At 45.2% G+C, this 27,281-nt stretch overlaps 1 protein-coding gene across 3 annotated transcripts in view; it reads left to right on the top strand.

Annotated features, from left to right (window-relative positions):
* The window catches only part of WWC3 (WWC family member 3), a 108,096-nt gene that overhangs the window by 13,290 nt on the left and 67,525 nt on the right, over positions 1-27,281 (top strand). For all 3 annotated transcript variants that reach the window (XM_081566145.1, XM_081566144.1, XM_081566143.1), the window contains one exon: positions 26,939-27,048. In XM_081566145.1, the coding sequence (XP_081422271.1) occupies positions 27,033-27,048 (16 nt within the window). In that variant the 5' untranslated portion in view covers positions 26,939-27,032. The remainder of the gene's footprint in view (positions 1-26,938; positions 27,049-27,281) is intronic.

Here is a 27,281-nt window from a genome sequence, read left to right as displayed (position 1 = left end):
CAGAAGGCTTCTGGTTTTCTCAAAATGTTCATACAATGACTCCAGACACTTACCAAGAAGCCACATGTTAACATTGCCCATGAGTCTGACCGACTGTAAGGAAAGAGTACCACCAGCAACAGCCTGATTTTACTAGGTTAAAAATATAGTTGATTTCACGAAGGCAACTGACTCTTTCATTCAGTGGAATTTATCTTACAGAAAGACTTACTAGCACTGCTGTCCGTTTTAGAAAAGTTGATGTATGTGATTATGTGGCAGTGTTTGGGGTGAAATGAAATTTGTAGATAAAGGACCAATTGATACTTGGCTCTTTAGAGATCAGCATTTTTATCTTTCACATGTTTTTGAAAGAACATCTTAAAACTGTATTGTATGCTTCCTATTTCTTCTTGGATTTACTACAATGTAACATTTTCTTGATAGTTAAGGTTTGTATGCATGAACATGGATAATCGTATGTTCTTGGAATGTACCAGTAACCACAGAGACCACTCAGACGTGGTTAGCCTTGATTTTAGGCACGGATGGTCTTGAGTTTGACTCAAGGCTCTATTGTTTCATGTGTGCCCTAAGGCAGTATTTGGAGGCGCTGAACCTTGTGGTTTCTTCTTTCAGAAATGGGGACACTAAAGCCAATGTCTAGTGTGTAGTAGACACTCACATTTTAATTGTTCTTGTGGTCATACTGAATAAATAGTCATTCAGCTTAGTGATTCTTCGACTTTTCTTTCCTGCCCATCAAAATTTCGTCCCTCCATTATGTCACTTCTGCTTCTGAGTTGCTTGCTTCGTTTTCTTCTCCTTGTGTACCCCTGGTGACCCACCAGAGTAAGGACAAGTGCTCAAAGAGTGCATGATAGCTTTTTTCTCTCTGCTTGAAGTTGTTCTTTGCATTCCCTTGGTTTTGTGGCTGGGAACGTGAAGTTGCTAGAAATGAAATGTTACGAAGAGGTTAGTACTGAACCATCAGGCTTTGTGGGTACAGGGCTAGGTAGTATCAGGGGAGAATGGATGCACGTATATGTATGGCCAAGTTCCTTCACTGTCCACCTGAAACTATCACAGCATTGTTAATCGGCTATACCCCAATACAAAATAAAAAGGGAAAAAAGGGGCTAGGTAGTAAATATTTTTAGGCTTGGCCGGTCTTAGAGTCACTGTTGCAACTGCTCAGCTCTGCTTTTGTAGCTAAAAAGCAGTCATGTGTGCATGCTAGGTCACTTCAGTTGTGTCTGACTCTTTGTGACCCCATGGACTGTAGCCCGCCAGGTTCCTCTGTCCATGGGATTCTCCAGGCTACAATACTGGAGTGGGTTGCAATTTCCTCCTCCTGTGGATCTTCCCCACCCAGGGATCGAAGCTGTGTCTCTTACATCTCGTGCATTGGCAGGCAGGTTCTTTACTGTTTGAGCCACCTGGGGAGCCCAAAAACAGTCATAGGCAATCCCTAAATGTGGATGTGCCTGACTGTATTCAGTAAAAACTTATTTACAGAGAAAGGAGGCAGGCTGGGTTTGGCCCTGGAACCTAGTTTGCTGTCTGGTGATCAACGTCATGCTTGTTTGTATATTGTGTTAGCACCACCAAAGCTGTTACATCTTCAGCTTTCATTGTAGTTGTGTTAGCTTGGATACAGATCTGAAAACACCCCAAATATGTACAGAAATATTGATTTCCAGGTAGAAATGTCATGTTGCAGAATTTGGTCTTTGTAATATTCGGTGATGTTAGAGGTTTTACAGATTCACATCACATGATGAGATCTTGTTCCATAATTAATAGACACTTAACATTGGACAGGTATTAAGAATAGGTGAAGTTGGGCTTCCCTGGTGGTCCAGTGGTTAAGAATCCACCTGCCAATGCAGGGGACATGGGTTCGATTCCTGCTCCAGGAAGGTCCCACATGCGGTGGAGCAACTAAGCCCATGCGCCACAACTACTGAGCCTGTGCTCTAGAGCTCATGAGCTGCAATCACTGAGTTCACACACTTAGAGCCTGTGCTCCGCAACAAGAGAAGCCACTGCAGTGAGAAGCCCATAGACCGCAGTGAAGAGTAGCCCCCATCGACGACGAGTAGCTGCCAGCATCAGCACAGGGGAGCTGGGCCTTTTGCCTGGCTTGTACCAGTTTTGCCAACAGGGCTATGAGAAATGCCATGGACCAGGAACCACTGTGCAGCGGATGTGTTTCGTTCCTATTATTTTAGCAGTCAAGTGGTGCATTTTTAAAGAGTATGTCTTTAAAGAAGATTTATGTATACATTTGGAATGGCCATATAATATTGTCAATTCTTGGGTTTAGAAGTGAATTATTGTTACTTTAAAAAAAAGAGGTGGATAGTTACTTTCTAATGGCTGGGTGGTTTGAGATCTAAAATGATGAGGCTGAAGCCCCCGCGGCCAGCTCTGTGGAATTCTTTCACATTGTGACTTTCCCTCAGGAAAGGCACGTAGTCGACCTGGCGGCGCCAGGTCATGGGTGGACTGACTGCTTTGGAAGGCATCTCACATAGATCATTCTGATTGATCCGACCCAGGTCAACCACGATTGCCATCTCAGTAATCTCAGTACAAAGAGCCAAGATGCCAGAGAGCAAGCCTCCCCCCACCGCCAATATCACAAACCTCTAAAATGTCACCATGCAGATGGCATATTGACAGAAATGTCAAGGATTACCAAGAATAGCTCCCTGCATTCACATGTACTGAAGGGAAGAAAGACAGAGTACCATTTGCATTTTAAGTGCCACTGTGGTGGCCAGAACCAATACTTCCCCCGACTCTGTCTTGGGGCTTTAGATGTACTTTCCATTTTGAAATAAGACCTCATGTACTTATTTTACCTTGAAAATGATTAATAGAAATCTTTTTCTTATCCTGTGTTTTATCACCTGGCTCCTTTAAAAATACAGATCACTAATAAAGTTCTATATAAACGTGTAACTGATCAAATCCTTGTTTTTCCTGAGTCATTGTGAGCATCTCAGTTCTATTCTAAATCTAGTGCCAGGGCAGTAAATATTTGGAATCCAAAGTCTGTATTTCCTTCAGATGGGCTAACTTTTATCTGGTTATATAAAATGGAGAAACACAGACTTTCTTTCCGTCTGTTTCGAGGTGCTTAGTAGCCACTCTGTCATTGGCTGGTGTGGGCGTCATCCCTTTTTTGCACCAGTGAAAATGACACCCTCACATGTCCCTTCAGGGACAAGTGCTACTTTTGTCATTTTCAGGAAAATCCTATGGATTAACCCCAACCAGGTTGTGGAGTAGGAGGAAGAGCTAAGGTTTTTCAGGGACTTCCACCACCCTGAGCTGTGAGATGAATTTGGGACGTACTCTTCAGACTTGTGGATAGTCCAGTTGGATTCCACAGGAGCCCCTCATGGATTGCAGACCAGAAAACACTCCTGTGCGTCTTTCCTCTTTTCCCTGGCCTTTTTTATGTTTCATTGGTGTTAGGTTGCTTTACCTCTCCACCTGGAGTTAAAGAAGGTGCCTTGACCCATTCCAAACTACTGAAATAGACAAAAAGTGGGAAATTTTCTGAGAAGCAAACCAGTGACATAATGGTACCGCAGGCATACAAATTACTGGAATTAGTTTTGTGAAGCAATTGGCTGATACTGTTTGCAAAGCTGGGTTCTTTTCCTCACCAAAAAGGTAGCCCTAGATTAAAGTTGATTGTTCCCGTATTAAGTTCTTTTTTCCTCCCTTGAAAGTAAAGGTAAAACAGAAGTTTAACCTTGAGACTGTTGTTCTTTTGATCATCAAGTCTTACTATACTTCCTGGAAAGATGGATCAAAAGCAGAACTTGCCAGAAATAGGGATAGGAAGGTGCTGGAGAAAAACTGTTAATTGTAGTGCAGTTTGTTTATAAAGGAGCCAATGAATACTATGTACAATGGTCCGTCATGGAAACTACTTCCACTCTGGTGGAATTGTGCAATGAAACAAAACCTCACATCTCCAGTCAGAATTTCTCAAGCCAGATTTCTGAAACACCTCCAGGAATTGTCACAAGGAACACTGTTGGAACACCAGACGCTTGAAGCCACAGGCATCATACCTGTTTCAAGAGAGGTCTTGAGCCTCAGGCTCCCGTAGCCATCACAGCCTGTATGCGGGGCCATCGGCAGTCAGGTGGCCTAATGACGTCTCTGACCATGAGTATCAGCCATCTCAAGAGTTAGATCATTCTTTCTTTTGTTGAGCTGGCCTGGGCGGCAGCTTCTGTTTAACCTTTCCCTCTGGTCCTTGTCGGCTCTCACTAGGGTCCATTAACATTTGCCTTTATTTGGGTGTCCATAAGGAGCTAAAGCCTCTGACTATGTGAATCAAACTGTGGAAAATTCTGAAAGAGATGGGAATACCAGACAACCTGACCTGCCTACTGAGAAACCTGTATACAGGTCAAGAAGCAACAGTTAGAACCAGACATGGAACAATGGACTGGTTCCAAATTGGGAAAAGAGTATGTCGAGGCTGTATATTGTCACCCTGCTTATTTAACGTACATGCAGAGTATACTACGCGAAATGTCCTCCTCCAGGGGATCTATTCGACTCAGAGATCGAATCTGCATCTCCTGCATTAGGAGGCAGATTCTTTACCACTGAGCCACCAGGGAAGCCCACAGACCTATCAAACCTTCATTCCTTTTCAGGGCTGAATCCCGTTTCATTGTCTGGATAGAGCACATTGTGTTTACCCCTTCCTTTGTTGATGGGCATTTAGGTTGTTTCCACCTTTTGGCTGTTGTGAGTGGTGCTGCTGTGACACGCATGTACAAGTGTCTGAGTATCTGCTTTCAGTATTCTTGGGTATATACCTAAGAATGGAATTGTTGGGTCATGTGGTCATTTGATTTTGAACTTTATGAAGAACCATAGAACTGTTTTCCACCGTAGCTGTACCATGTTACATTACAGAAGCAGTGCATGAGGGTTAGATTCTGCACATCCTTACCAACACTTACTGTTTTCTGTTGTTATTTTTTGTTTGCTTTTTGAAAAAGTGACCACCCTATTGGGTGTAAAGTGGTATCTCGTTGTGGTTTTAGTGTGCGTTTCCCTAATGACTCAGGATGATAAGGCTCTTTCCATGTGCTTGTTGACATCTGTGTATCTTGGAGAGATACCTGTTCAACTCCTTCATCCATTTTTTGCCCATTGGGTTGTTTGCCTTTTTGTTGTTGAACTTTAGGAGTTATTAATATATTGTGAATGGGCTTCCCCAGTGGCTCAGTGGTAGAGAATCTGCCTGCAATGCAGGAGACACAGGAGATGCAGGTTCAATCCTTGGGTCAGGAAGATCCCCTGGAGGAGGGTGTTGCAAATCCATTCCAGTACTCTTGCCTGGAGGAGGGTGTTGCAAATCCATTCCAGTACTCTTGCCTGGAAAATCCCATGGACAGAGAATCCTGGCAGGCTACAGTCCATGGGGTCACAAAGAGTCGGACGTGACTGAAGCAACTTAGCACACAGCACGTATATTATGAATACTGAACCCTTGTCAGGTATATGATTTGCAACTGGTATCCATTTTTGAAACGTTCTCCTGCAGAGTTCAGTTAGCAACCAGGCTCAGGAACCACTGATCTGGACCAGTGATTCTTGGTGCTGCCTCCAAACACCTGGGAAACTTTCTGAAAAAAAAAAAAAAAGTGCAGCTCTTTGCCCCCTACCCATGGGGTTCTGATAACCCTTCTTTCCCCCTCAAACAGACAGCTACCTGGTGAAATAGTAGTTTAACTAAGGTTACTGACAACCTGGCTGCATGGACGGTGCGTGCGTGCATGCTCAGTTGTGTCCAACTCTTTTGCGACCCCATGGATTGTGGCCCGCCAGACTCTTCCATCCATGAATGGACTGGTGTCATCAAAGCAGAGAATCCAGCAGGTCTGTAGAAGGTCAGCTGGCATCAGCTACCTACTCCCCATTCTCCAGAATATTCTGTGCAGATAGTTTATATTCTGTGGGAAGTTGAATAGAATTTTTGTATCGTACTGTTGTGTGAAAAATTGTATAAATCTCAATTACATCAAACTGGCTCATAGTGCTTTTCAGGTCCACTATATCCTTCTACTTCTCTGTATGTTCATTTTATTAATTTTTGAGAGTTTGATATTGAAACTCCACCTAAAAATCTCAATTTATCTACTTAAAAAATAATTGTAATATTTGAGAAACTGTATATGACTTTGTTCTGTATTTTCCAAGTCTCCTGTTCCTGTAAATGTGTTATCACAGTTTCATAATTTAAGAAATAAGAAAGAGAAAAAAATTCAGTAAAAAAGAATATTCTGTGCAGAGCCACATGCTCGCTCACATTACAGGATGGCCTGGACTCCCTGAACACCAAGACTTGTCATGTTGTCAGGCCTCTCGGGAGGTGACATTTCATCTGCCTGTTTCTTCTCTGCCCATGGGAAGGGCAGCTCAGCTTGCGTGTGAGATGCTGAGCTGTACACTTATTATTTCTTTCCGGTTTCTTCTCATGCAGAGCGCACTGTTGGGGCTTGCTCGCAGCATTTCTGCTTTAATCAGGGTAATGTGGAACATTGTGGTTTTCCACTCTGAAGAAAGATATTATTGGCAGTCTGTTTTCCCTTCTACCTCATGACCCTTGCATTTTCATTGGAAGGACTGATAATGAAGCTGAAGCTCCAATATGTTGGCCACCTGATGCAAAGAGCTGAGTCACTGGAAAAGATCCTGAACTGGGAAAAATTGAGGGCAGGAGGAGAAGGGGGCGTCAGAGGATGAGATGGTTGGATGGCATCACCTGCTCAACGGACATGAGTTTGAGCAAACTCGGGAGATGGTGAAGGACAGGGAAGCCTGGCGTGCTACAGTCCATGGGGTTGCAAAGAGTCAGACACAACTGAGGGACTGAACAACGTGACCCTTAATTCTGAAGGAGGGAGAGAGCTTGGCTCAAAACTGAGAAGATGGGATGATTGTACAGTGGTTGGTGGAGCTTTTTTTTTTAATTTTTGATTTATTTTTATATATTTTTGGCTGCCCTGGGTCTTTGTTGCTGCTGGGGCTCCTCTCTAGTTGCAGTGCACGGGCTTCTCGTTGCACTGGCTTCTTCTGTTGCAGAGCACAGGCTCTAGAGTGCGCAGGCTTAGTTGTTCTGTGGCATGTGTAATCTTCACATGCTAGGGATCAAACCCATGTCCCCTGCATTTGATAAGAATTAAACCACAGATTCTTAACCGCTGGACCACCAGGGAAGTCCGGTTGGTGAAGCTTTCTAGTGGAAGTTCTCATCTGATAGGAGGCTGGGTGTGGGGGCAAGAGAGGGCGCACTCCCTGGGGTTTTCTGTGTCACAGAATCTCTTCTTCCACTCACATGGAAGTGTTTCCCACAGCATCCTTTATCACCCTGGTGGGTCCCGTCTTGCCCCTGGGTTCCTAGGGGCTGAGGCTCTGCCATGTTCTTCCTTCCTGTACCTTCTGCTCCAGTCCATCCCCTGCTGGTCAAAAGTGACTTATTTCCATACACACTTTGGGAACAGCATAGGGACTCGTAAGAACAGATTTGGATGGGCAGAAGAGAAAGGTCATCTTGAAAGGATTCAATTCCATAGAAGCACACATGTTTTATTAAATTCCAAGTTACGATACAAAGTATATTTAGCTGGGCAGTTTTTATAGGATTGTTCCGCTCAAGTGCTTCATCATGGTCACGCTTAGAAAGAAGGCAAAGGAAAGCGTTTGGAATAATCTCCTGGCCATCCTTCCATCTCATGCTTATCACTTACTCTGTGTACCAATTTTAAAGCAACCTAGACGTCCATCAGCAGATGAATTGATAAAGGAGTTGTGGTACATGTAGACAGTTATTACTGAGCCATAAAAAGGAACATATTTGAGTCAGTTCTTATGAGGTACATGAATGTAGACTCTATTCTACAGAGTGAAGTCCATCAGAAAGAGAAAAACAAATAAATGTGAACGCATATACATGGAATCTAGAAAGATGGTCCTGATGAACCTATCTACACAGCAGCAGTGGAGATGCAGATGTAGAGAACAGACTTGTGGACACAGTGGGGAAAGGAGAGGCTGGCCCCAATTGAGACAATAGCGTAGAAACATATAAATTGCCATATGTAAGATAGATAGCCAGTGGGAGTTTGCTGTTATGAAGCAGGAAACCCAAAGCTGGTGCTCTATGACAACCTGGAGGGATAGGATGGGGTGGGAGGTGGGAGGGAGGTTCAGAGGGAGGGGACATATGTAAACCCGTGACTGATTCATGTTGATATATGGCAGGAACCAACACAATATTGGAAAGCAAGAATCATCCAATGAAAAATAAATAAAGTAGAACAACTGATGCCTGTTTTGAAATCATTGTCTCCTTCTGAAAAAGGAGAAACTGACCCTGGGGTGAGCGTGGCATTTTACTGGTTACTACGTGCAATATTGTCGTGAAACGTTTTTAGTCCATGTATTTGGCTGGCGCTTTCCCTTTCTCTTGTTTTTGCCAGCCTGCCCTCATCCCTCTTGTTTCCCACGTCTGGGCAGAATAAATAACTATTAGAATGATAAAGATAGTTTAAATGTTCTAAGTGTAGGACTCTCAGTTTGAAAAGCAGATGCTGGTTAAAGTAACTGATCATGTTGCTTATTCTGCTCACCTCCCGACTTCCTTCTTCATGGAGATGCCTGCTACCTCTCCCCCCATACCAAATGGATGACTATTTACCTTTGAGAGCCACACTTATACAAGATGGCTCAAGCTGGATTTCAAGTGATAATTATCTAAAGAGTATTTCAAAGTACTACTGCTCATGCTCCCTGAAAAATCAGTGAGGTCTAACTTCTGGGGTGAATCTGGAAGTCCCCAGTGATCTCGTTGCAGCCACTGTGAACATCCACTGTCGTCTGGACTCCATCTTATTCACAATAATGAATGAATGTTTGCTGATGATTTCAACCCCATCATGAAACTTTGGCAGATAAGCCTTCACCTTAGAAACCAGAAACATTAAGTTTTCTAAAGGAGAAAGAAAAGTGGAATAGCGAGCTTTTGTATTGTTGTATACAGATGCAGATGCTATTGTATAGTTGTTTGGGAGCAGTGACTGGTGGTTAGGGTTTGCTGTTCTGCTGAACGGAAAACCACTTATGTTTTTGTTGCATTGATTTCTTCCCTGAGCATCCATCGCCCTCTTTGTGCCCCTACCATTGAGGGAGTTTGTCAGGTAGTGACGATTTGTTATTTATTTGCTCCCTGACTGAGCTGAATTCCTGGTGGAGAACTCCTGGCGCCTAGCATCTTAGATAGCTTTCCTGTAGTGAGTATTGAAACAGATGAATAGCACTGTACAGTTTTCATAGAGCTTCTCCTAGGGTGGGGTCCCCAGGCCCGCTCATCCTTAGTCAAGATTGCATGCCTGAGACCATGAGCATCATTTATCCAAGCCTTGTGCCTGGCTCTGCATGGCAGGAGCTCCCTGTGCAGCTGGGACCATGCTCCGCCAAGGGTCTTCCCACCCTTGCATCTCACCTTGGCAGGGTGACTACAGCCTCAAATACCCACCAGTCGCTGGGTCCCCAACCAAACCGCCAGATGTCAGAGACAACAGGGAGTGGTGGGCACTGTGGCATGCTAGTGGGTGGCCCCTCCTCAGGGGATGGCCCTCATTAGCTTTAGCCATTTTTGTCTTTGGAGATTATAATCCGCATGTGCCAGCTCTTCCGATTTTCAAGAAACTTAGAAATTCAGGTGTTTGGAGCCAAATCTCCTGAGATTAAATGCTGGAAATCCATTGGAGTTTCAGTAGATGACCCAAGGACTGTCACTGCGCGCCAGACAGAACATCACCTGCAGGCTGAGTTGGCCCCGGGGCAGCCTCGGAGTCATGTCCTTCCAGCTCTTGCTGCCTGGTTACCCTTCTCCTAGACAGAGAGAAGAGGAACCTGGGAAGAATTCATAAAAGAATGGAATACAATATTATAAAGCATCTATACCCCTATACTGAGCCCACCGGTATGGGACGCTGGGGCACAGATGTATACTGAAAAAAGAGGCATATTTTATTTAATTTACTTTTTATTGTTTTAATTATGAAAGTATGATAATACATCTACAGGAGACTTGAAAAATACAAAGTTACGTATAGTTCCACTATGTATTACAATTATTTTTTAAGCAGGTAAGTTAAGATGTTTAGTTGGAGTTTCAGTATCAAACTCTTGAAAAATAATAGAATGAATAGACAGAAAGGGCTTATTCTATTGGTATGGACATACCACAGTCCCATCCAGCCCTCTACCTACAGTTGCTGCTGTGTTTGGGTGTCTTCTCTAGCTCGTCTTTTTTCTTTTTGTAAATAAAGAAACTAAAATGTGGTCATATATCAAGTAATTTTATAGCCACCCTTTCTCCCTGACTAGTAGGCAAAGCACTTTCAAGTTATTACAGTGTCTTATTAAACACACTTTATTTTTTTTTAATTTGTTTATCTATTTTTTACTTTACAATATTAGTTTTGCCATACATTATCCCAGGTAGGTTTCACAAGGAGGAGAATTCTGTTTTGCTGTTTGCTCTGTTGGGCTTCCCTGGTGTCTCAGGAGTAAAGAATCCACTTTTGATGCAGGAGACGTGGGTTCAATCCCTGGGTCGGGAAGATGCCCTGTAGAAGGAAATGGCAATCCACTCCAGTATTCTTGCCTAGAGAATTCCATAGACAGAGGAGCTTGGCAGGCTGTAGTCCATAAAGTCGCACAGAGTCAGACATGACTGAAGCGACTAAACCACCACCACCACCATTATCTGCATTGTCTGAGCAGAGCCTGGCATGTGGCAGGTCCCCAGTGAGTTACTGTTGCATGATTGTTGCTGGGCACTAGTTTATTGGATCCCATCCTATTGTTGGCCATTGGGCTTGTTTCCTTTTTCCTGTTATTGTACATAGTACTGTGATGCCCCTCTGTATACATTAAGCTCTTCACCTATTTTAGATCTTGGCCTGGGTGACTCTTTGTGGGGGAGGTGCTCTGTGCATTGTAGAGGGTGTAGCAACATTCCTGGCCTCAGCTCACCAGACTCAGTAGCACGTCCCCTCTACCCCTGTAACAACCAAAAGTATCTTCAGACACTACCAAGTGTCTGCAGGAGGCACCGTGGCCCCTAGTTGAGAATCACTGTACTGGTAGGATTAGTGAACCAAAGAGTGTCAATGTATTTTAAGATTTTGAACCTTAAAATATATGCTGCTTGGGGAAAATACTTCTGTGAGCTGTTGTCTGCTGCCTCTCTCTATTCCTTTTCACCCAGTCTCCTTCCCATGAGACAGCAGTGTCCTCCCACTCCCCTGCGAGGGTGTGGAGCAGTACTGTCCAATACAACATTCTGTAATGATGGGATGGGAATGGTCCATGTCTGCCCTGTCTAGTATGGCAGCCACTAGCCGCACATATTTCTTGAATGCTTAAAACGCGACCAGTGCAACCAAAGAATGAACTTTTCATTTTAACTAATTTCAGTAGCTAGCCACTTGTGGCTAGTGGCTGCCTCCATGGATGGTGCAGGAAAGTCCCTCTCTAGGGCACCCTCAAATCACCCACCCTTTCTCAGAGTGGCCTCGCTGAGAATCAAATCAATAGCAAATTTTGAGGTGACTTCTCCTTGATTGGGGTGTGGTTTGAGTTCAGCTCCTTCTTTTGTTACCTTCCAGCATCCCAGTTAGGAAAGCAGTCTAAGGAAATAAAGCCTAATTGAGACGTGAAGGAACTGGGCTGCCCTCTGGCCCCTTAAGCCTGCCTGGAATGTGTTTGCCTATAAGTCCTAGGGGGCCTGATTTGGGAATTCTAACTTGTAGGAGAGACCCGATAGGAAGGTGGACTTTTCCCTTAACTCATTCCATTCTTTTCTTCCTTTTCTAGAAGTTTCTTCCCCACTAATCTGTATAGATGAATTCATCTCTTCATCCCTCCCTTTTTCCCCCCATCCTTCTGTTCATCATCCATCCATCCCTCTGTATATCTTTCTTTCCTTTCTTCCATTGACCTATGTACTGATCCAACTGTTGATCCATCTATCCGTCCCTTCATCAGTCCCTTTGTCCATCCTTCATTCCATCCATCCTTTCCTCCGTCCATCCTTCTCTCTGTCCATCCTTTCCTCCATCCTTCCATCTCTCCCTATCACTCCATTTCTCCCTCCATCCCTCTAAGCATAGTGCACTTCTGCTATAGGGTCAGTGTCTGTGCCAGGTACTGAAGAGGCAGGACTTCTAGGATCCTTGACTTTGTGATGTGCACATTTCTGGTGGGGGCGTCTGAAGACACTTACCCTTTGATGAAGATTCAGAACAGAGTCTCGAGAGCAGGATTGCCCCTACTTGCAGTCAGATAGCCTCTGCAGGGAAAGGGGGCTGGGGACCCTTGGAGTCAGAAGATGGGTTAAGGTCATCTCAGGGTCGAGAGCATTGGGCTGGTTTGGGGGAGGATAAGGCCTGCTCTTTGTGATTTCATTCTCTGCGACTGGATTGCTGGGCCTTGATGTCCCAGGTGACTCAGCTGGTAAAGAAGCTGCCTACAGTGCAGGAGGCCGGGGTTCGATTCCTGGGTCAGGAGGATCCCCTGGAGAAGGAAATGGCGACCCAGTCCAGAATCCTTGCCTGGAGAATCCCATGGACAGAGGAGCCTGGCAGGCTACAGTCAGACACAACTGAGCGACTAAGACTTGGGATGTCCCAGAGCCAGGCAGGCGGAGCCTATTGCTCTTCCTTGGTTTCTGGTCCTGGGAAAAACTCCTTCCTTCACTTGTGTCCCCTCTGCCATCATGAAGCAGACCCCAGGCGCATGATGAGAAGCAGCGATCCAGGGGCCAGCCCCATTGACCTTCAGGCTGGTTTGGGATGACATTTCCTAGCTCTGACCAGGTGGGTTCAGGTGCCGAGTGCTGGTGGCTTTAGGTCTAGGAGATGTGCACCAACAAGTAGTTAAAAAAAAACAATTTGTATTTCAAAACAAAGCATGAATTACTTGTCCTAGATGTTGCTTTCCGTTTTGGATGCAGGTGGGCCTTGTGTTTTTGCTCTCAGCAGCCAGCGGTCCTGCCCATCCTGACCCCAGCTCCCTAGCCAGTGTCCAGCAGAGCATTCGCAGAGCCTCTGCACTGGTGCCTGCAGTCTGGCGGGTATTTCTTCCCTAGTTCCTGGACGCCCTTCTCCAGACCGGTGGTCCCGGCCTGCCTTTCTCATGCCTGCGCTCCCCACAGGTGTCTGCCCACCAGTGAGGCTGCCCTAGAGGCAGTGATGCCCCATCCTGCCTCCTTCGGGAGTCTCAAGCCCCTGCGAGGTAGAACCTTTACAGGGAGAAGGAGTTTCCCATGGGGCAGGCCCACATTAGTGCAGAGGCGCACCTCCCTCTCCACCCCGCCGCCACCCCCGAGACCTTCAGCTCCATGTTTCCTGATGTCCCTGTGGGGGGAACCCAACAGGAACCCGGAAACAGTGGCAGTGCTGACTCCTGTTAGCCTTCCCACCTCTTCTCCCTCTTCCTGCTGTCCACTTTCCCTGTAGCCCGAGGGACTTTCCTCCCAAGAAGCAGATCGGATGTCCACGCCCCGCCTCCATTCCTCAGGCCTCCCTGAGGCTTGTGAACTGCAGCCTTGCACGCAGGCTGGGCTGTACCTTCCTTCAGAGGCTTCCTTGTGACTCACCTGTTCTCACCCCACCTGCACAAGGCCTGAGCAGGTCCCCTGTCTTCCTTGGCAGGTCAGAAGTGGCCTGGATGCTCCTCTCTCTAGAGCTGAAACTGGTCTTTACCCCAGGAGCTGGTACGAGGAGCTCTCTCACCTCTTGCCCCTGGGCGGGGTGCTTTGGGTACAGTGTTCCCAAAACTGGACTTCCCAGACAGGCAGCATTTTGTGTATATATAGGGCAGCTCTTTGGGTATATGTGTAAACACATTTTTCTAGGGAGGAGAGTGACGGCTTGTCTCAGGTTCCCAAAAAGATCGAAGACCTGAAAGAACCGAGAACTTGCCAGTCCCCGCATCCTTAGCTGCCACGTGTTCCTTCATCTGAGCTTGATGGGCGACTGAACGCTTTAGATGTTCAGGCATTTTCCCTTTTGCTTTTATTGATAGATTCAGATGCTGATATGTGCAAAGGGGCATCTATAAAGAATGGAATTCTCATTCCCCAAAGAAAACACGTTAAGTTACTGCTGAAGAATCCACCTGCCAGTGCAGGAGACACGAGTTCGATCCCTGGGTTGGAAAGATCCCCTGGAGGAGGAAATGGCAACCCACTCCAGTATTCTGGCCTGGAGAATCCCATGGACAGAGGAGCCTGGCAGGCTACAGTCCACGGGGTCACAAAGAGTCAGACAGACACAACCTAGTGACTGAGCACACATGCAAAAAGTTGTGTGTGCGTCTATTTTTTATTTATTTATTTTTGGTGGTAATTAATGCAAAAAAGGGCGGGTGATAAAATCCTTGAGCTGTTACTCTTAGAAGCCTGGTGCGGGACTTCTGCAGCTGGGGACAATGCTCAGGGGAGAGCTTGATGCCTGCAATATTTGCAAAGCTGACACAGAGATCACAGAGTCCAGAGTCGTGTGCCTTCTCTGCCGCTGTGTGCCTGGGCTGAAAGGATGGCCAGACCTTCCCGAGTCGCCTCCCTATGTGATGCCATTTCTAAAGAATGTTATTGTTGGGCCTCTTTGCTCTCCTTGGCCAGTGGGGTTTTCCTCTCCTATTTCAGTTGAATTTTCTCCTTCCGTCAATTGTTGCTATTTTTTTTTCCCAAATCCTTCCTTAAAACCTCCCCTTTTAATTTTTAAATATCCCTTCCTGTCTGTTGTACTCAGTAGTAAGCACCAAAAATTTATAATACTATATTTTGTTTTTTCAAGGAGTATTTTAAATTCCTCTTCTATCATTTTGGTCATATTAAAAATAAGATGGTCATTAACTTCCCAGACTGTAGTCTCTTTGGAGCAATCATCATTAGCAATTTGTCAGGAGAGTAAGAAGGATAAAGATTACTGAAAATCTGCATATGGTGTGTATATCCTTATCCTTGGGCTTCCCAGGTGGTACTAGTGGTAAAGAACCCACCTGATCATGCAGGAGACAAGAGACTTGGGTTCGATCCCTGGGTTGGGAAGACCTATTTTAGAAGGGCACGGCAACCCACTCCAATATTATTGCCTGGAGATTCCCACGGACAGAGGAGTCTGGCAGGCTGCAGTCTATAAGGTCGCACAGAGTTGGACACAAATGAAGTGACTTAACTACATATGCACGCATGCTTATTCTTATAGCAGTAATTCAGCATCTTAATTTCTAGTATTTTCCTCAGAGATGGTGGTTCCTGGCTGACAGGAACCCTTTATTCTTGCCTGGAATCCCTTCTTTGCACTTGATGGACATGCAGAGAGCCCCCGGTGACCCGTGCAGGCATCTCCCCCTGGTCTCGCCATTTCTTAGGTGCACATCCCTGAGCTCAGTTTCCCCCTAGGTAAAGTGGAGGTGGTGATAATGGGCCCACCTTCTTAAAAATCATTGTGCTGATTGAGGAAGGTTTCTCCCATCCCCCTGAGCACAATGTGGGCTCATAGCTGTGGCTGTACACTTTCAGCGGTGTCTGCAAAACCTGCAGGCTGGTGGGCGGCAGCCCCACGCATTGAGCACGCATTGAGCATGGTGGTCCTTGTGTGACTGGATACACTCACCTGTAGGTATATTGTGGAGCATTGCCTTTCAAAGTACTGCTGACTGCTCCAGAAAGTAGGAGAGCATTTGTGTCACATGTGCAACGGAAAGAAGTTTCATGACATAGTATGTACTGTCCTACCCTTGTATGGTGTGATATGCTCCAGTATTTTCTTTTTAAACCGAAACACTGATTGGGACTTACTCTGTCAATTTCAGAGCTCACTAATGGGCTGTGGCTATAGCACGAGCATGATGTTGAGTAATGTGACTCAAATACAGAGGATTGGGAATGATGGGTTTAGAGAATGTTTCAATATGTGTTCAACTATTTGGAGGACGTCTGGGACATTGATCAGTCACGACTTAGAATGTGTGAATCAAAATCATAAGATAACAGCTTAACATGAGTGAGATGACAGTCACCTATGTCCTTGGATTTTTTTTTCCTTCTCTCCAGAGTTTCATATGACTTGGAATCCTGAAATTGTCTCTTCCCACTGTAAATGAAGTACTTGTTAGGAATCTCAGTGCATGTGTGTATTTTTTTTTAACATACCTTTTAGTAAGGTTATAATTTACATACTAGGGCTTCTCGGGTGGCTCAGTGGTAAAGAATCCGCCTGCAACACAGGAGATGTGGATTTGATCCCTGATCCCAGAAGACCCCCTGGAGAAGGGAGTGGTAACCCACTCCAGTATTCTCTTTTTTAAAGATTTATATTTATTTTATTTATTTATTTAGCCATGCCAGGTCTTAGTTGCAGCATACAAACTTTTAATTGCAGTATATAGATCTAGTTCCCTGACCAGGAATAGAACCTCAGCCCCCTGCATTGGGAGATTGGAGTCTCAACCACTGGACCACCAGGGAAGTCCCCCACTCCAGTATTCTTGACTGGAGAATCCCATGGACAGAGAAGCCTGGCAGGCTACAATCCATGGGGTCGCAAAGAGTGCAACACGGCACAGTGACAAAACAACAACAGCAATTTACATACCACAAAAGTCACCATTTTAGTGTAGTTCAATGAGTTGTAGTAACTGACTGCAGCTGGATGACCATCACCTCAATTTGGTGTTAGAACATTTCCATCTCCCACCCCCCACTTTCCCACTCTAGGCCCTGACAACCACGGATCTGCTTTCTGCCTGTTTATTTTGGAATGCCTGCTCTCCTGGTTCCTCTTTGTAAAAGGCGGGTTCCAGAAATCAGACTCGTGGAAGTCATCATTTCTCCACGCCCCCGGCTTAGAACCCCAGGAGCTGGGCTTTTCCCCAGTGGCCAGCCAGCCTGGTTGGGAGCCCAGGGAGGAGGAGCCATTGGGGTCCATCAGGAGTGGGCTAGATTCTGAGGGCTGGTTCGGGTGGGCACCGGGGGCTTGGAGGGCAGCAGCTGTGGCATATTGGAAGGCCCCGAGCTGACTCTGGGTCTCCCAATGAGGGCCCTCCAGCCCACACTGGCTCTCTGTTGTTAGCGCTGTGCATCCAGCATGCCGTTGCCCGCCTTTCCTGGCGCTCTGGTAAACAGACCCCAAGCACCTGTCCCTCCCGACCCGGAAGAGGAAGCCGTGCATCCACCATGCAGCAGCCCTCTCCCTTGCATCCAGTCTCTCTAATCTCAGATCTGCACACCTGCTCATGAGCATATTCTGTGGACACAAAGATGTGGGAGAACAGCTCTTGAGCGGTGTGGATGTATACTGGGCGGCAGGCTGCCTTCGCCATCAATCGGGTTCGTCATCGATTGGGTTGTGTCTGACTCACCCTGTGTGTGCAGCCGAGCACCTAGTGGGTGCACCCTGGAACTCTGTGGGGGCAGATCAGAGCCAGAGGAGGTGCCAGTCTTGCCCAGAAGAAACAAATGCTCTGGGAGATGCCGTGTGAGCAGATAACCACGTTCTACTTAGAGTTTTAGGAAATGTCCCAGGAGGAGAGAGGAAGTGCTGAGGCTGGTGCGAGAAAGGACGGCTTACTTCCTGCTGCAGTGGGCTGGGGCTGGACAGGAGGAAAGTGAAAGTGAAAGTCGCTCAGTCATGTCCGACTCTTTCACACCAGGCTCCTCTGTCCATTGGATTCTCCAGGCAAGAATACTGGAGTGGGTTACCATGCCCTCCTCCAGGAGATCTTCCCCACCCCGGAATCAAACCTGCATCTCCTGCATTGCAGGCGGATTCTTTACCGTCTGATCCACCAGGGAAGACCCTGGACAGGAGGGATCTGCACCAAATCTTGGAAGACGCAACAGGATTGAGCAGCAAGAGGGCAGAAGGGACGCATGGGAAAGAGAGAGAGTGCTCCAAGTTTGAGAATAGCTGTTCAAGCAGAGCTTGCTAGGCAGGCGGATGGACAGACCGGGCTGGGGGTATGGGTGCAGTGGGTGTTGAGGGAAGGGAAGCAGTTCCCTGCCAGAGGTTTTATGCTCTTAGGAACCTGGCTCTTTCCAGATCCCCACGAGAGGCTTGTGGAAGACAGTCTCTTGCTCACCCCTCCATTCTAGCACCTCAGTCCCACGATTTTAAACTATGTTGTTCCACTTGTACAGTATTATACTGTCACATGAGAATAATGATTACATTCCCCCAGTTTTTCGAGGAAAAAAGAGCATGGAAGGAAAATGTACATTTATACAGTATGTAATAAGTGCCCCAAATCTTGGTATTGGTTACAGCCTTTCAGCTCCACCACCCCATAGTAAAGATGAGAAAACTGAGGCACAGCCAAACAGTCATTTGTCCAGGCTCGTCCTCACTAGTAAGTGCTTAAAAATATAGTTGCCTAAGTTGGACTTTTTTCTCCCATGACATCTTTACAAGTTGTGGCAGTGTCCATCCATTGTCAGTATGATTTAACAGAACATACACTGTGAAGGACCTTACACTTACTTAGTCACCAGTTCGTGGTCTTTTTCAGGTCTTGTGACTTCTGTTCACCAGTGTGTGAACCTGTGTGATTACAAAGTGGTAAGTGCTATCAATAACAGAAATATGGACAGTGGTCCTGCTTACCCCTTCCCTCTCCAGGCTCCATGGTGGGAGAAGGATAAGGCATCCAGCCCTCTCCCAGTAATGTCTGTACTTGGCTAACATGCTCTGAATCACTAAGGATGCTCATATAACCAAATAAGGTTAAATGTTCAGACTTCTTGCAGGTTCTGAGTATTTCTCTCCTTTTTCCAGATCTCCACATGTATTAGTTAGCTGACTGTTCTAACAAACAACTCAAAGTCTCAGTTGCTTATCAGAATAGAAGTTTGTTGCTCATGTCAATTTAATGTGGCCTATCGGGGTGAAGAAGGGGCTCTCCAGACTCTTTGATCCACCCAGACTCCTTCCATGGCTTGGTTCTCTCAACTTCTCAGGTTTTGCTGTTGTCTTACTCCACCCATGCTGCTATTACAGAATATCACAGTCTGGTTTGCTTGTAACCAACAGACATGTTTTTCTCACAGTTTGAGAGGCTGGAGATCAAAGATCAAGGCTCCAACATGGTCAGGTTCTGGTAAGAGCCCTCTCCATAGTTCAGAGCCAGCAACTCCTCACTGTATCCTCACAAGGTAGGAGTGTTATGGAGCTCTCTAGGGTTTTCTATAAGGACACTAATCCTATTCCCTGTGAGGCTGGAAATCAAAGATCAAGGCTCCAACATGATCAGGTTCTGGTAAGAGCCCTCTCCATAGTTCAGAGCCAGCAACTCCTCACTGTATCCTCACAAGGTAGGAGTGTTATGGAGCTCTCTAGGGCTTTCTATAAGGGCACTAATCCTATTCCCAAGGACTGCACCCTCATGACCCAGAGACTTCCCTCAGGTCCCACCTCCTAATGCCATCATGTTGGGTATTTCAACATATGAATTTGGGGGGACACATATTCAGACTGTAGCAGTCATCTCTGCTGGGTTGTTTGTTTCTGGCTGATAGGCAAAAGATGTGAGAGGGCATGGAGGGTCCTGCCAGGAGCTTATGGGACAAGCCTGGAAGGGGTGTACATTTCCTTTGCCTGCAACTCATTGGCTAGAGCCTGGTCACGGGGCTCCACTCAGCTACACGGAGGCTGGAGAATGTGATCTTTCTGTGAGCCCAAGAGGAAGATGAAGCGGAGGTTTGGTGGAAATGTTTGTCTTGTTCCTGCTCAATTGCTTTGGGTAACAAAAGTGGACTTATAGGAGGGTAGCCTTTAAATTTTGGCTCACCTGACCAAGCAGAACTGTTTTATTGTGACTAATGAAATTTGCATTTGCCATGATTCTCAGTTGGGTTTTATGACCCAATTGATACCCCCACTGGGATTTCAGTAACAGTGACTTTTGAACTTGAGTAAGTTGACTGTGGTCAGGTTCCACTTCCTTTCAGGCTAGCCAGCCCATTTCTCCACTGCAAAAAGCTGTTCCCTTCCATTCACGATGCCACTTGGCTTTGCATGCAGAAGTTCAGGAAGACAAATGCATCCCTAAATGATGTTTGGTCCCTCAGAATGACACTTAGACAAATCTCAGTGAGATGTACCTGGTTGAGGCATCAAAGATAGTGGGAACACTTGTTGTCGCTGAAGCAGTGAGTCTGCTGGTAGGCTTTTGTTTTTAAATCAAAGATGGTAGAGACTGGAGGTCTCCTGCAGTTGCAGTCTTGTGCTACTGGGGGAAAAGGTTTTACCTGCATGTGATTCTCTGTGATCATTTGTCTTGCGGATTCACTGCTATTCATGAAACCTGTGTCTGCTCTTCCCCTAAGATTTGTTTGAGGAGCTGTTTGCTCTTTAGATTAGCCTGGGAATCTGCCTGTGAACTGTAAGTGTTAGTTTTTTTGTTTGAGTCAATGAAAAGACAGATAATATGTAATTTAAAAAATTTTTAAGCAATCATTTAACAAGGAAATCACAGATGTAATTCAAGAACAATTCTAAGATTCATCACTAAAATTGGATCACTCACTGAAATGTCAATTGTAGTGTTTAGTCTGAGTTCCAAGTATGATTACTCTTTACCCTAAATTCTAGAATTAAGACTAGATACAGTTGCCAAATCAAGTATATGTATATTCTAAATAACTAATAAATGTGATTTTTTGAGCGGCTTCTTAGAACTGGTGTGGTGGGCTTGTGGTACATTCATTGCTATTCTGGACTTGACAAGGAAATGAGCTTCTCAACTTTTTGGGGGGTGACCACCATCTCACGGAATCAGCCGACAGCTCTGGACTGTGCTCATCAATGTTTTTGTGTAATTTCCGTGAGTTCAGGGACCTGCTCAGTGCTCAGTGGGAACCCTGCTCTCGGGTGTCAGTGTTACACCATTGAAGTTGGAGAAGCGCTACCACAGCAAAAAGATAAATACCTGTAAAATCCAAGTAAAAAAATGCAAGTAAATCCAATTACTACCAAGTAAATAATCACAAACAACCTGGGTCCGTGGTCTGGGTGAGCTCTGAAACTTGTGAGCCCGGTATATCAGAAAAGGTAAATTTCTTGAGGATTGGTTTGGAATGAAATGGAGATGAATAGTATCCTCTCTGAATTGCATATTTTAAAAAAACAAGCCTGAATGGAAACTGTACAGATTATCTTGGACTTCCCTGGTTGTACAATGGATGAGAGTCTGCTTGCCAATGCAGGGGACACAGGTTCAATCCCTGGTTCAGAAAGATCCCATGCACCACAACTACTCAGCCTGTGCTCTAGAGCCCAGGAGGCACAATAAGGGGAGCTGCTACAATGAGAAGCTCGTGCACTGCTACTAGACAGTAGCCCGTGCTCACCACAACTAGAGAGAGACCTAGCGCAGCAACAACAACAAAACATTATTTTGTTCCAGGTCCTGTAGGATTACCCTGGCTTCCTTTTGATAAAGAAAATCTGTTCAGAATCGGTGTTTACACATAGACACAGAGAACAGAGTACTGGTTACCAGCAGGGGAGGGAGTGGGAGAAGGACTAAATTCAAAGATGTCAACTGGATGGTGACCGATGGAAACTAAATTTTTGGTGGTGCTAAATTTTGTTGCTGGAGTGTATACAGAAGTCGCAATATAATGTACATAGGAAAGGTATTTAATGTCTTAAGCCAGTTTTGTTGTTTAGTTGTTTAGTTATGTCCGACTCTTTTGTGAACCTGTAGCCTGCCAGGTTCCTCTGTCTGTAGAATTCTCAAGGCCAAAATACTGGAGTGGGTTGCCATTTCCTCCTCCAGGGGATCTTCTTTACCGAGGAATCTAACCTGGGTATTTTTTTTAAAAAGTCACCATTAGGAAGGTTGTATATCATCCAAATGAATTCATTTGCCTTCATGGACTGAAAAAGAAAGAATCAGTGATTATACTTTGCTCGCTTCTCCCTGCTCTCACCTTCTGCTGCTCACCTTTATTTTCCTGCAATTTGAGGTAGTTAATGTCAGATATTCCAGCCCCCTGAGCCCCCCTGGGAGGGAGGAATGCATGGTTTTTGAGCCACTGGGCCACGGGCTCCGGCTCTGCTCGCTGTCATGCTGCAGTCTCATGGTGGCTATCTGCTTGGCAGAATAATGACCTCTTCAGGTGTCCACGTCCTACTCCCGGGGACCTATGAATATGTTGCCTTCCATGGCAAGACGGACTTTGCATATGTGACTAAATAAAGGATGTTGGAATTGGGGGGGGGTTGATCCTTGATGATCTGGCTGGGCCCATGTAATCTCGAGGGGCTTTATGAGTGGAATAGGGAGAAGCAGAGGGAAGGCATCCTGGGAAAGACCCTACTGGCCGTAGCTGGCTTTCAAGATGCTGGAAACCACCACAGATGCCAGTAGTCTCAAAGCTGGAAAACAAGAGAGAACAGCTTCTCCCTAGGGCCTCCAGAGAATGCAGTCTATGGATTCCTTGGTTTTAGTTCAATAAAATCAATCTGGGTTTCCAGTCTCCGGAGCTGAAAGATGACACATGTTGTTTAACATCACCTACTTTGTGGCAGTTGGTCACAACAATATAAGGAGACTAGTATGGTCTGAAGCAAGTCTGTTGGAGGGGAAGGGGGAGGCAGGAGGTGGAGTGGATGGAGCCGATCTCCGTGCTGTAACTCAGGAGGCCACACCCAGCCAGCAGGACCCCATGAGATTCATCAGATCACCTCCATTTTAAAGATTAGGAAACTGAGGCAGGCCCAGGGAGAGAAGGAATGACTTATCCAAGGTTTCTCGGCAGTTTCTCTGGGAACTGGTAGTGACTGAGATGGCCCAGTGCCACTTCTCTTTTGTTGTTATTTTATTTTTGGCTACGTTGGGTCTTTGTTGCTCCACGGGCTTTTTCTCTAGTTGTGGTGCACAGGCTTCTCACTGTGGTGGATTCTCTTTTTGCAGTGCACAGGCTCAGTAGTTGTGGCGCAGGGGCTTAGTTGTTCTGTGGTGTGTGGGATCTTCCCAGACCAGGGATCGAACCCATGTCTCCTGCATTGGCAGGCAGATTCTTTACCACTAAGCCACCAGGGAAACCCCCCAGTGCCACTTCTTAAAGAGCCCTACAGGATGCAGCAGGCAAAAGGGAACAAAAAGAAGCCCATGTCTGCGTCCTCCAGATTCTCCCCCTTCTTGTGGACCAACTCTGGTAAGAACGACCAACAAAACGTATTCATTTCCTCTGCCGAGGCCAACAAGAGCTGTTTCAGAAGTGAGGAATCTACTGTGGGAAGATCTATGCAGGGAAGTCAGCGACTCCAGGTCAGTGTTGCTCAGATAGGAGGAGACTGGGGAGAAATGACCACATGGGGGCTTCGCCTCGGGGAACGCTGAGTGCCCAGCCCTTCAGTTCATCACCCAACTACTACACATTCTGAAAATGCTGGGGGCACTTATGCTGTGCGCCATACCTGCTTGTTCCTTGATAGTGAAGCATGCTCCTGCCGTCCAGGTTTGTCCTGAGCCCTTGAACAAAGGTATTCAAGAGATCCCTGCAGGGTGATGAGAAAGGCCATTTCTTATTCCACTGCTAGAAGCATGTGCTGACGCTAAAGCATTTTGGCAGTGTGCATCAAGGGTTTGCTATAAGCTCACATCCATTATTTACAAGAAAGAACAGAATATTGGAACATGCCTAAATTGATGACTTGAGGTTCCTAGTAAAAACAGTTACGGTTCACTGCATGTGGCAGAAGATTCTCACATGATAGAAAGCGATGGTGACAGAGACTTAAAGGACATGAGGAAATACACAAATGATAAAAAATGAGCGTGTGAAATTGTATCTAGTGTGATGTCAGCTGTGGAGAAATGTAGGAAAATAAGCTAAACCAGCAATCCGGGACTTCTGGATCATAGGTGCTTTTGTTTCCTATGCTTTATATTTTACTATCTGAATATTTTACATTGGATTTACGATAAAGAGAAAAGAGCTTCATATCCTTTAACTCTGTAAGTTTATTTCTGGAATCTTTCAAAGAAAATAATTGTAAATACAGTTTACAAGCTGTATGCACAGAGATGTTCCCTTCGTCATAGTTTTTTAAATGGAGATATAATTCACGTATACCATAGAAGTCTCCCTTTAAAGCGTGCCATTCACTAGTTCTTAGTGTAATTACCCCCTAAAGGAAGCCTAACCTCTTAGTCATCACTCCCCATTCCCACTTTATCTCCAACCCCTGAAATCACTGATGTACCCTCTGTTTCTGTAAATTTGCATGTTCTGGACATTTCTTGTAGATGAATGCATACAGCATGTAGCCTCTGTGTCTGGCTTCTGTCACCCAGCACAGTAACTTCAGAGTTCATCCATATTGTAGTGTTTGCCAGTACTTCATTCTTTTTTTATGACTGAATCACATTCCATCCATAGACCACGTTTTATTTGTCCATTCATCAGTTGATGGCCCTTAGTTGTTTTCACCTTTTGGCTATGGTGAATAATGCTGCTGTGGACATTCTTTGGGGTGGATATATATTTTTGTTTCTCTTAGGTGTACACATAGGTGTAGGATTTCTGGCTTACGTGGAAACTGTTTGACTATTTGAGAAATTGTTGAAATGTTGAACTTATGAATATTTACACTAGTGGAAATTAGGAAATAATATATCTATTAGGAAATAATGTATCTATTGATTGTAGGACAGTGCTTGTGTTATGTGCTTAGTTGCTCAGTCATGTCCGACTCTTTGCAACCCCATGGACTGTAGCCCACCAGGCTCCTCTGTCCATGGGATTTTCCAGGCAAGAATCCTGGAGTGAGTTGCCACGCCCTCCTCCAGGGGATCTTCCCAGCCCAGGGATCTAACCCATGTCCCTTGTGTCTCCTGCATTGACAGGCAGATTCTTTACTGTAAAATATATTAATCCTCGTTCCCTTAATGAACAAAACATTTGTAAAAATGCAACATACTTATTCTTAGGCCAGGTGCTGGGGGTCAAAGGCAGTTGAGACAGGGTCATTGTTCTCTGAATCTGTTGTTCGGACTTATCCATCTATTTATCAGGATGACACATCCTCCAGGGGGCTTCTCTAATGGCTCAGTAGGCAAAGAATCCGCCTGCAATGCTGGAGACACAGGAGATACGGATTCGTTCCTGGGGTCAGGAAGATTCCCTGGAGGAGGAAATGGCAATCCACTCCAGTATTCTGGCCTGGAGAATTCCATGGACAGAGGAGCCTAGTGGGCTATAGTCCATGGGGGTCACGAAGAGTCGGATACAACTTAGCGACTCAACAACAGCAATGACACAAAATAAGTGAGCTGGGTTCAGCAGGGCTGGAAGAGCAGGCTTCCCACCTATGTTTGTTGACTAAATGAGGTCATATATATAAAAGATGCTTGAATGCTCCTGTGCTTGGCCATTTTCTCTAGGCTTATGCGTGGATCTAGAGTAGCAGAGATGTGCTCAGAACTCAGTTTTTATCTTCAGGTGGCAATGTGTTGTGGTTTGGTCCCTGCCGTTACTCGTTTGACTTGGAACCATGCCATCACTATCCCATTCCCTACCTGTAAAAGAACTGTGCTGTGGATGTTGGTGTTTGGGGCCGGGTCAGAGGGTATGCAGTAGGCTCATCTTGTGATGTTGTGGGGTTTTGAGCGCATCGTATTTAAGAGGATTTCCAAGGGTGTATTTTACTTTCTATATGTATATTTCTGTTTTGATATTGACTCCTAACTTCTTAAAACCGTATGTTTAAAATGAAGATGAGACCAATCAGTGTTGTTCTGATGATGTTGATCCGTTTGTAAAAGTCGCTGAGAGAGACAGAACTGTGTTGTCAAACCAGTTTGGGGAAATAACATGTTCAGAATTCATACTGGTCTTGTGGGCTTTGGCAGTGGTTGTGGTGTCTCACTTTTCTGGGGCGAGAGACTGAAACAGAGATGTGGGAAGATTGAGTTAGTGAAATTTAGGTTATCAGATTCTCATGCATACCAGTCACTGTGCATTTTTAGAGACAACTGAATAGATAGCTGCCCTGACTCAGACAATTTTAGGGGTGGCCTGTTTTATACCACAGCTGTCCTGTCAATCTCTGTGATCATGGGGTGTAGGGGAGGGGGAGGTTCTGCTTATCTGGAAAACCTTTCCTTTATCTCTCTGTGTCAAGCCAAGCTTTCCTGGATCAGATTGACTTCAAGGAGAAACGTCTGTAGACAATATGCTTTTGTTGTTTTTCTCCAGAAAACAAAGAGGATCCTTTGCAGTTTCTGACTCCTACTGAGTAAAGAATCCAGGCAGTATTTAGTAGGCATCTCCTTGTATCGTTACCATGCTTGTTTGGCTGTTTGCCTTTGGTCAGTGGCAAACATTTAAATCCTTCACTTATGCCTGGTGAGGGTGGGGGTGTAGATGAAACTTACAAATACATTTTAAGTACATTGACACTGTAATGTACAGAAACCGAAAGTTGAGACCAAGGAACATTTGTCAGAGAATGAGAACAAAACATAGGTGCTCTCGTGTTGTGGCAGAGCCACATTCCATTGTCATCAACTCATTAAGCATACAGCTTCGAAGATGCTTGTTTTACTTGTTTTGTAACTGTCAATATCTGTTTTCACTGGTATTTAAAGTTGCATTGTGGGATAGTCATGCTTTTAACCGTGAGTATACTGATACTGTTACTGATGATTGTTTAGGCAAAGTCAGTGAGTTACTTTTCCAACCAAATAGTTGGAACAAAAGCAGTCAATTTGTTAGGATGATACAGAATTTTGTATTGAAACCAAATTCTAGAGTCGGCTTAGCAAACTTAGGTGAAATTGACCTCACTTTCACATTTGCTTTCATAATTTTATTTTGCAGGATAACAAAGCCATTGACCTTTGCCGACTGTGTTGGGGATGAACTTCCTTTAGGATGGGAAACTGTATATGATAAACAGATTGGAATTTATTACATGGACCACATAAATAGTAAGTAGAGTGCCACGCTTGAGTTGTTATATATGATTGAGTTTTCATGTTGATCTCACAGATGCTAGGAACTCTTTCTGTAGAGTGAAACAATTGTTACTCTACAACACAGCATTAAACTGCATTTTATAAATGTCATCTAAAGTCTTTGTTAGCTGAGTTGTTCAAAAATTGAAGCGATTGTACGTTGGTTTGTATGTTGCCCAAGACTGCATGAAGTATGTTGAATGCAG

Source organism: Giraffa tippelskirchi, chromosome X (genome assembly GCF_054371585.1).
Source record: "Giraffa tippelskirchi isolate mGirTip1 chromosome X, T2T-mGirTip1v1.2.pri, whole genome shotgun sequence".
NCBI classification, from domain to species: domain Eukaryota; kingdom Metazoa; phylum Chordata; class Mammalia; order Artiodactyla; family Giraffidae; genus Giraffa; species Giraffa tippelskirchi.
This window is presented reverse-complemented; position numbering and strand designations above follow the sequence as displayed.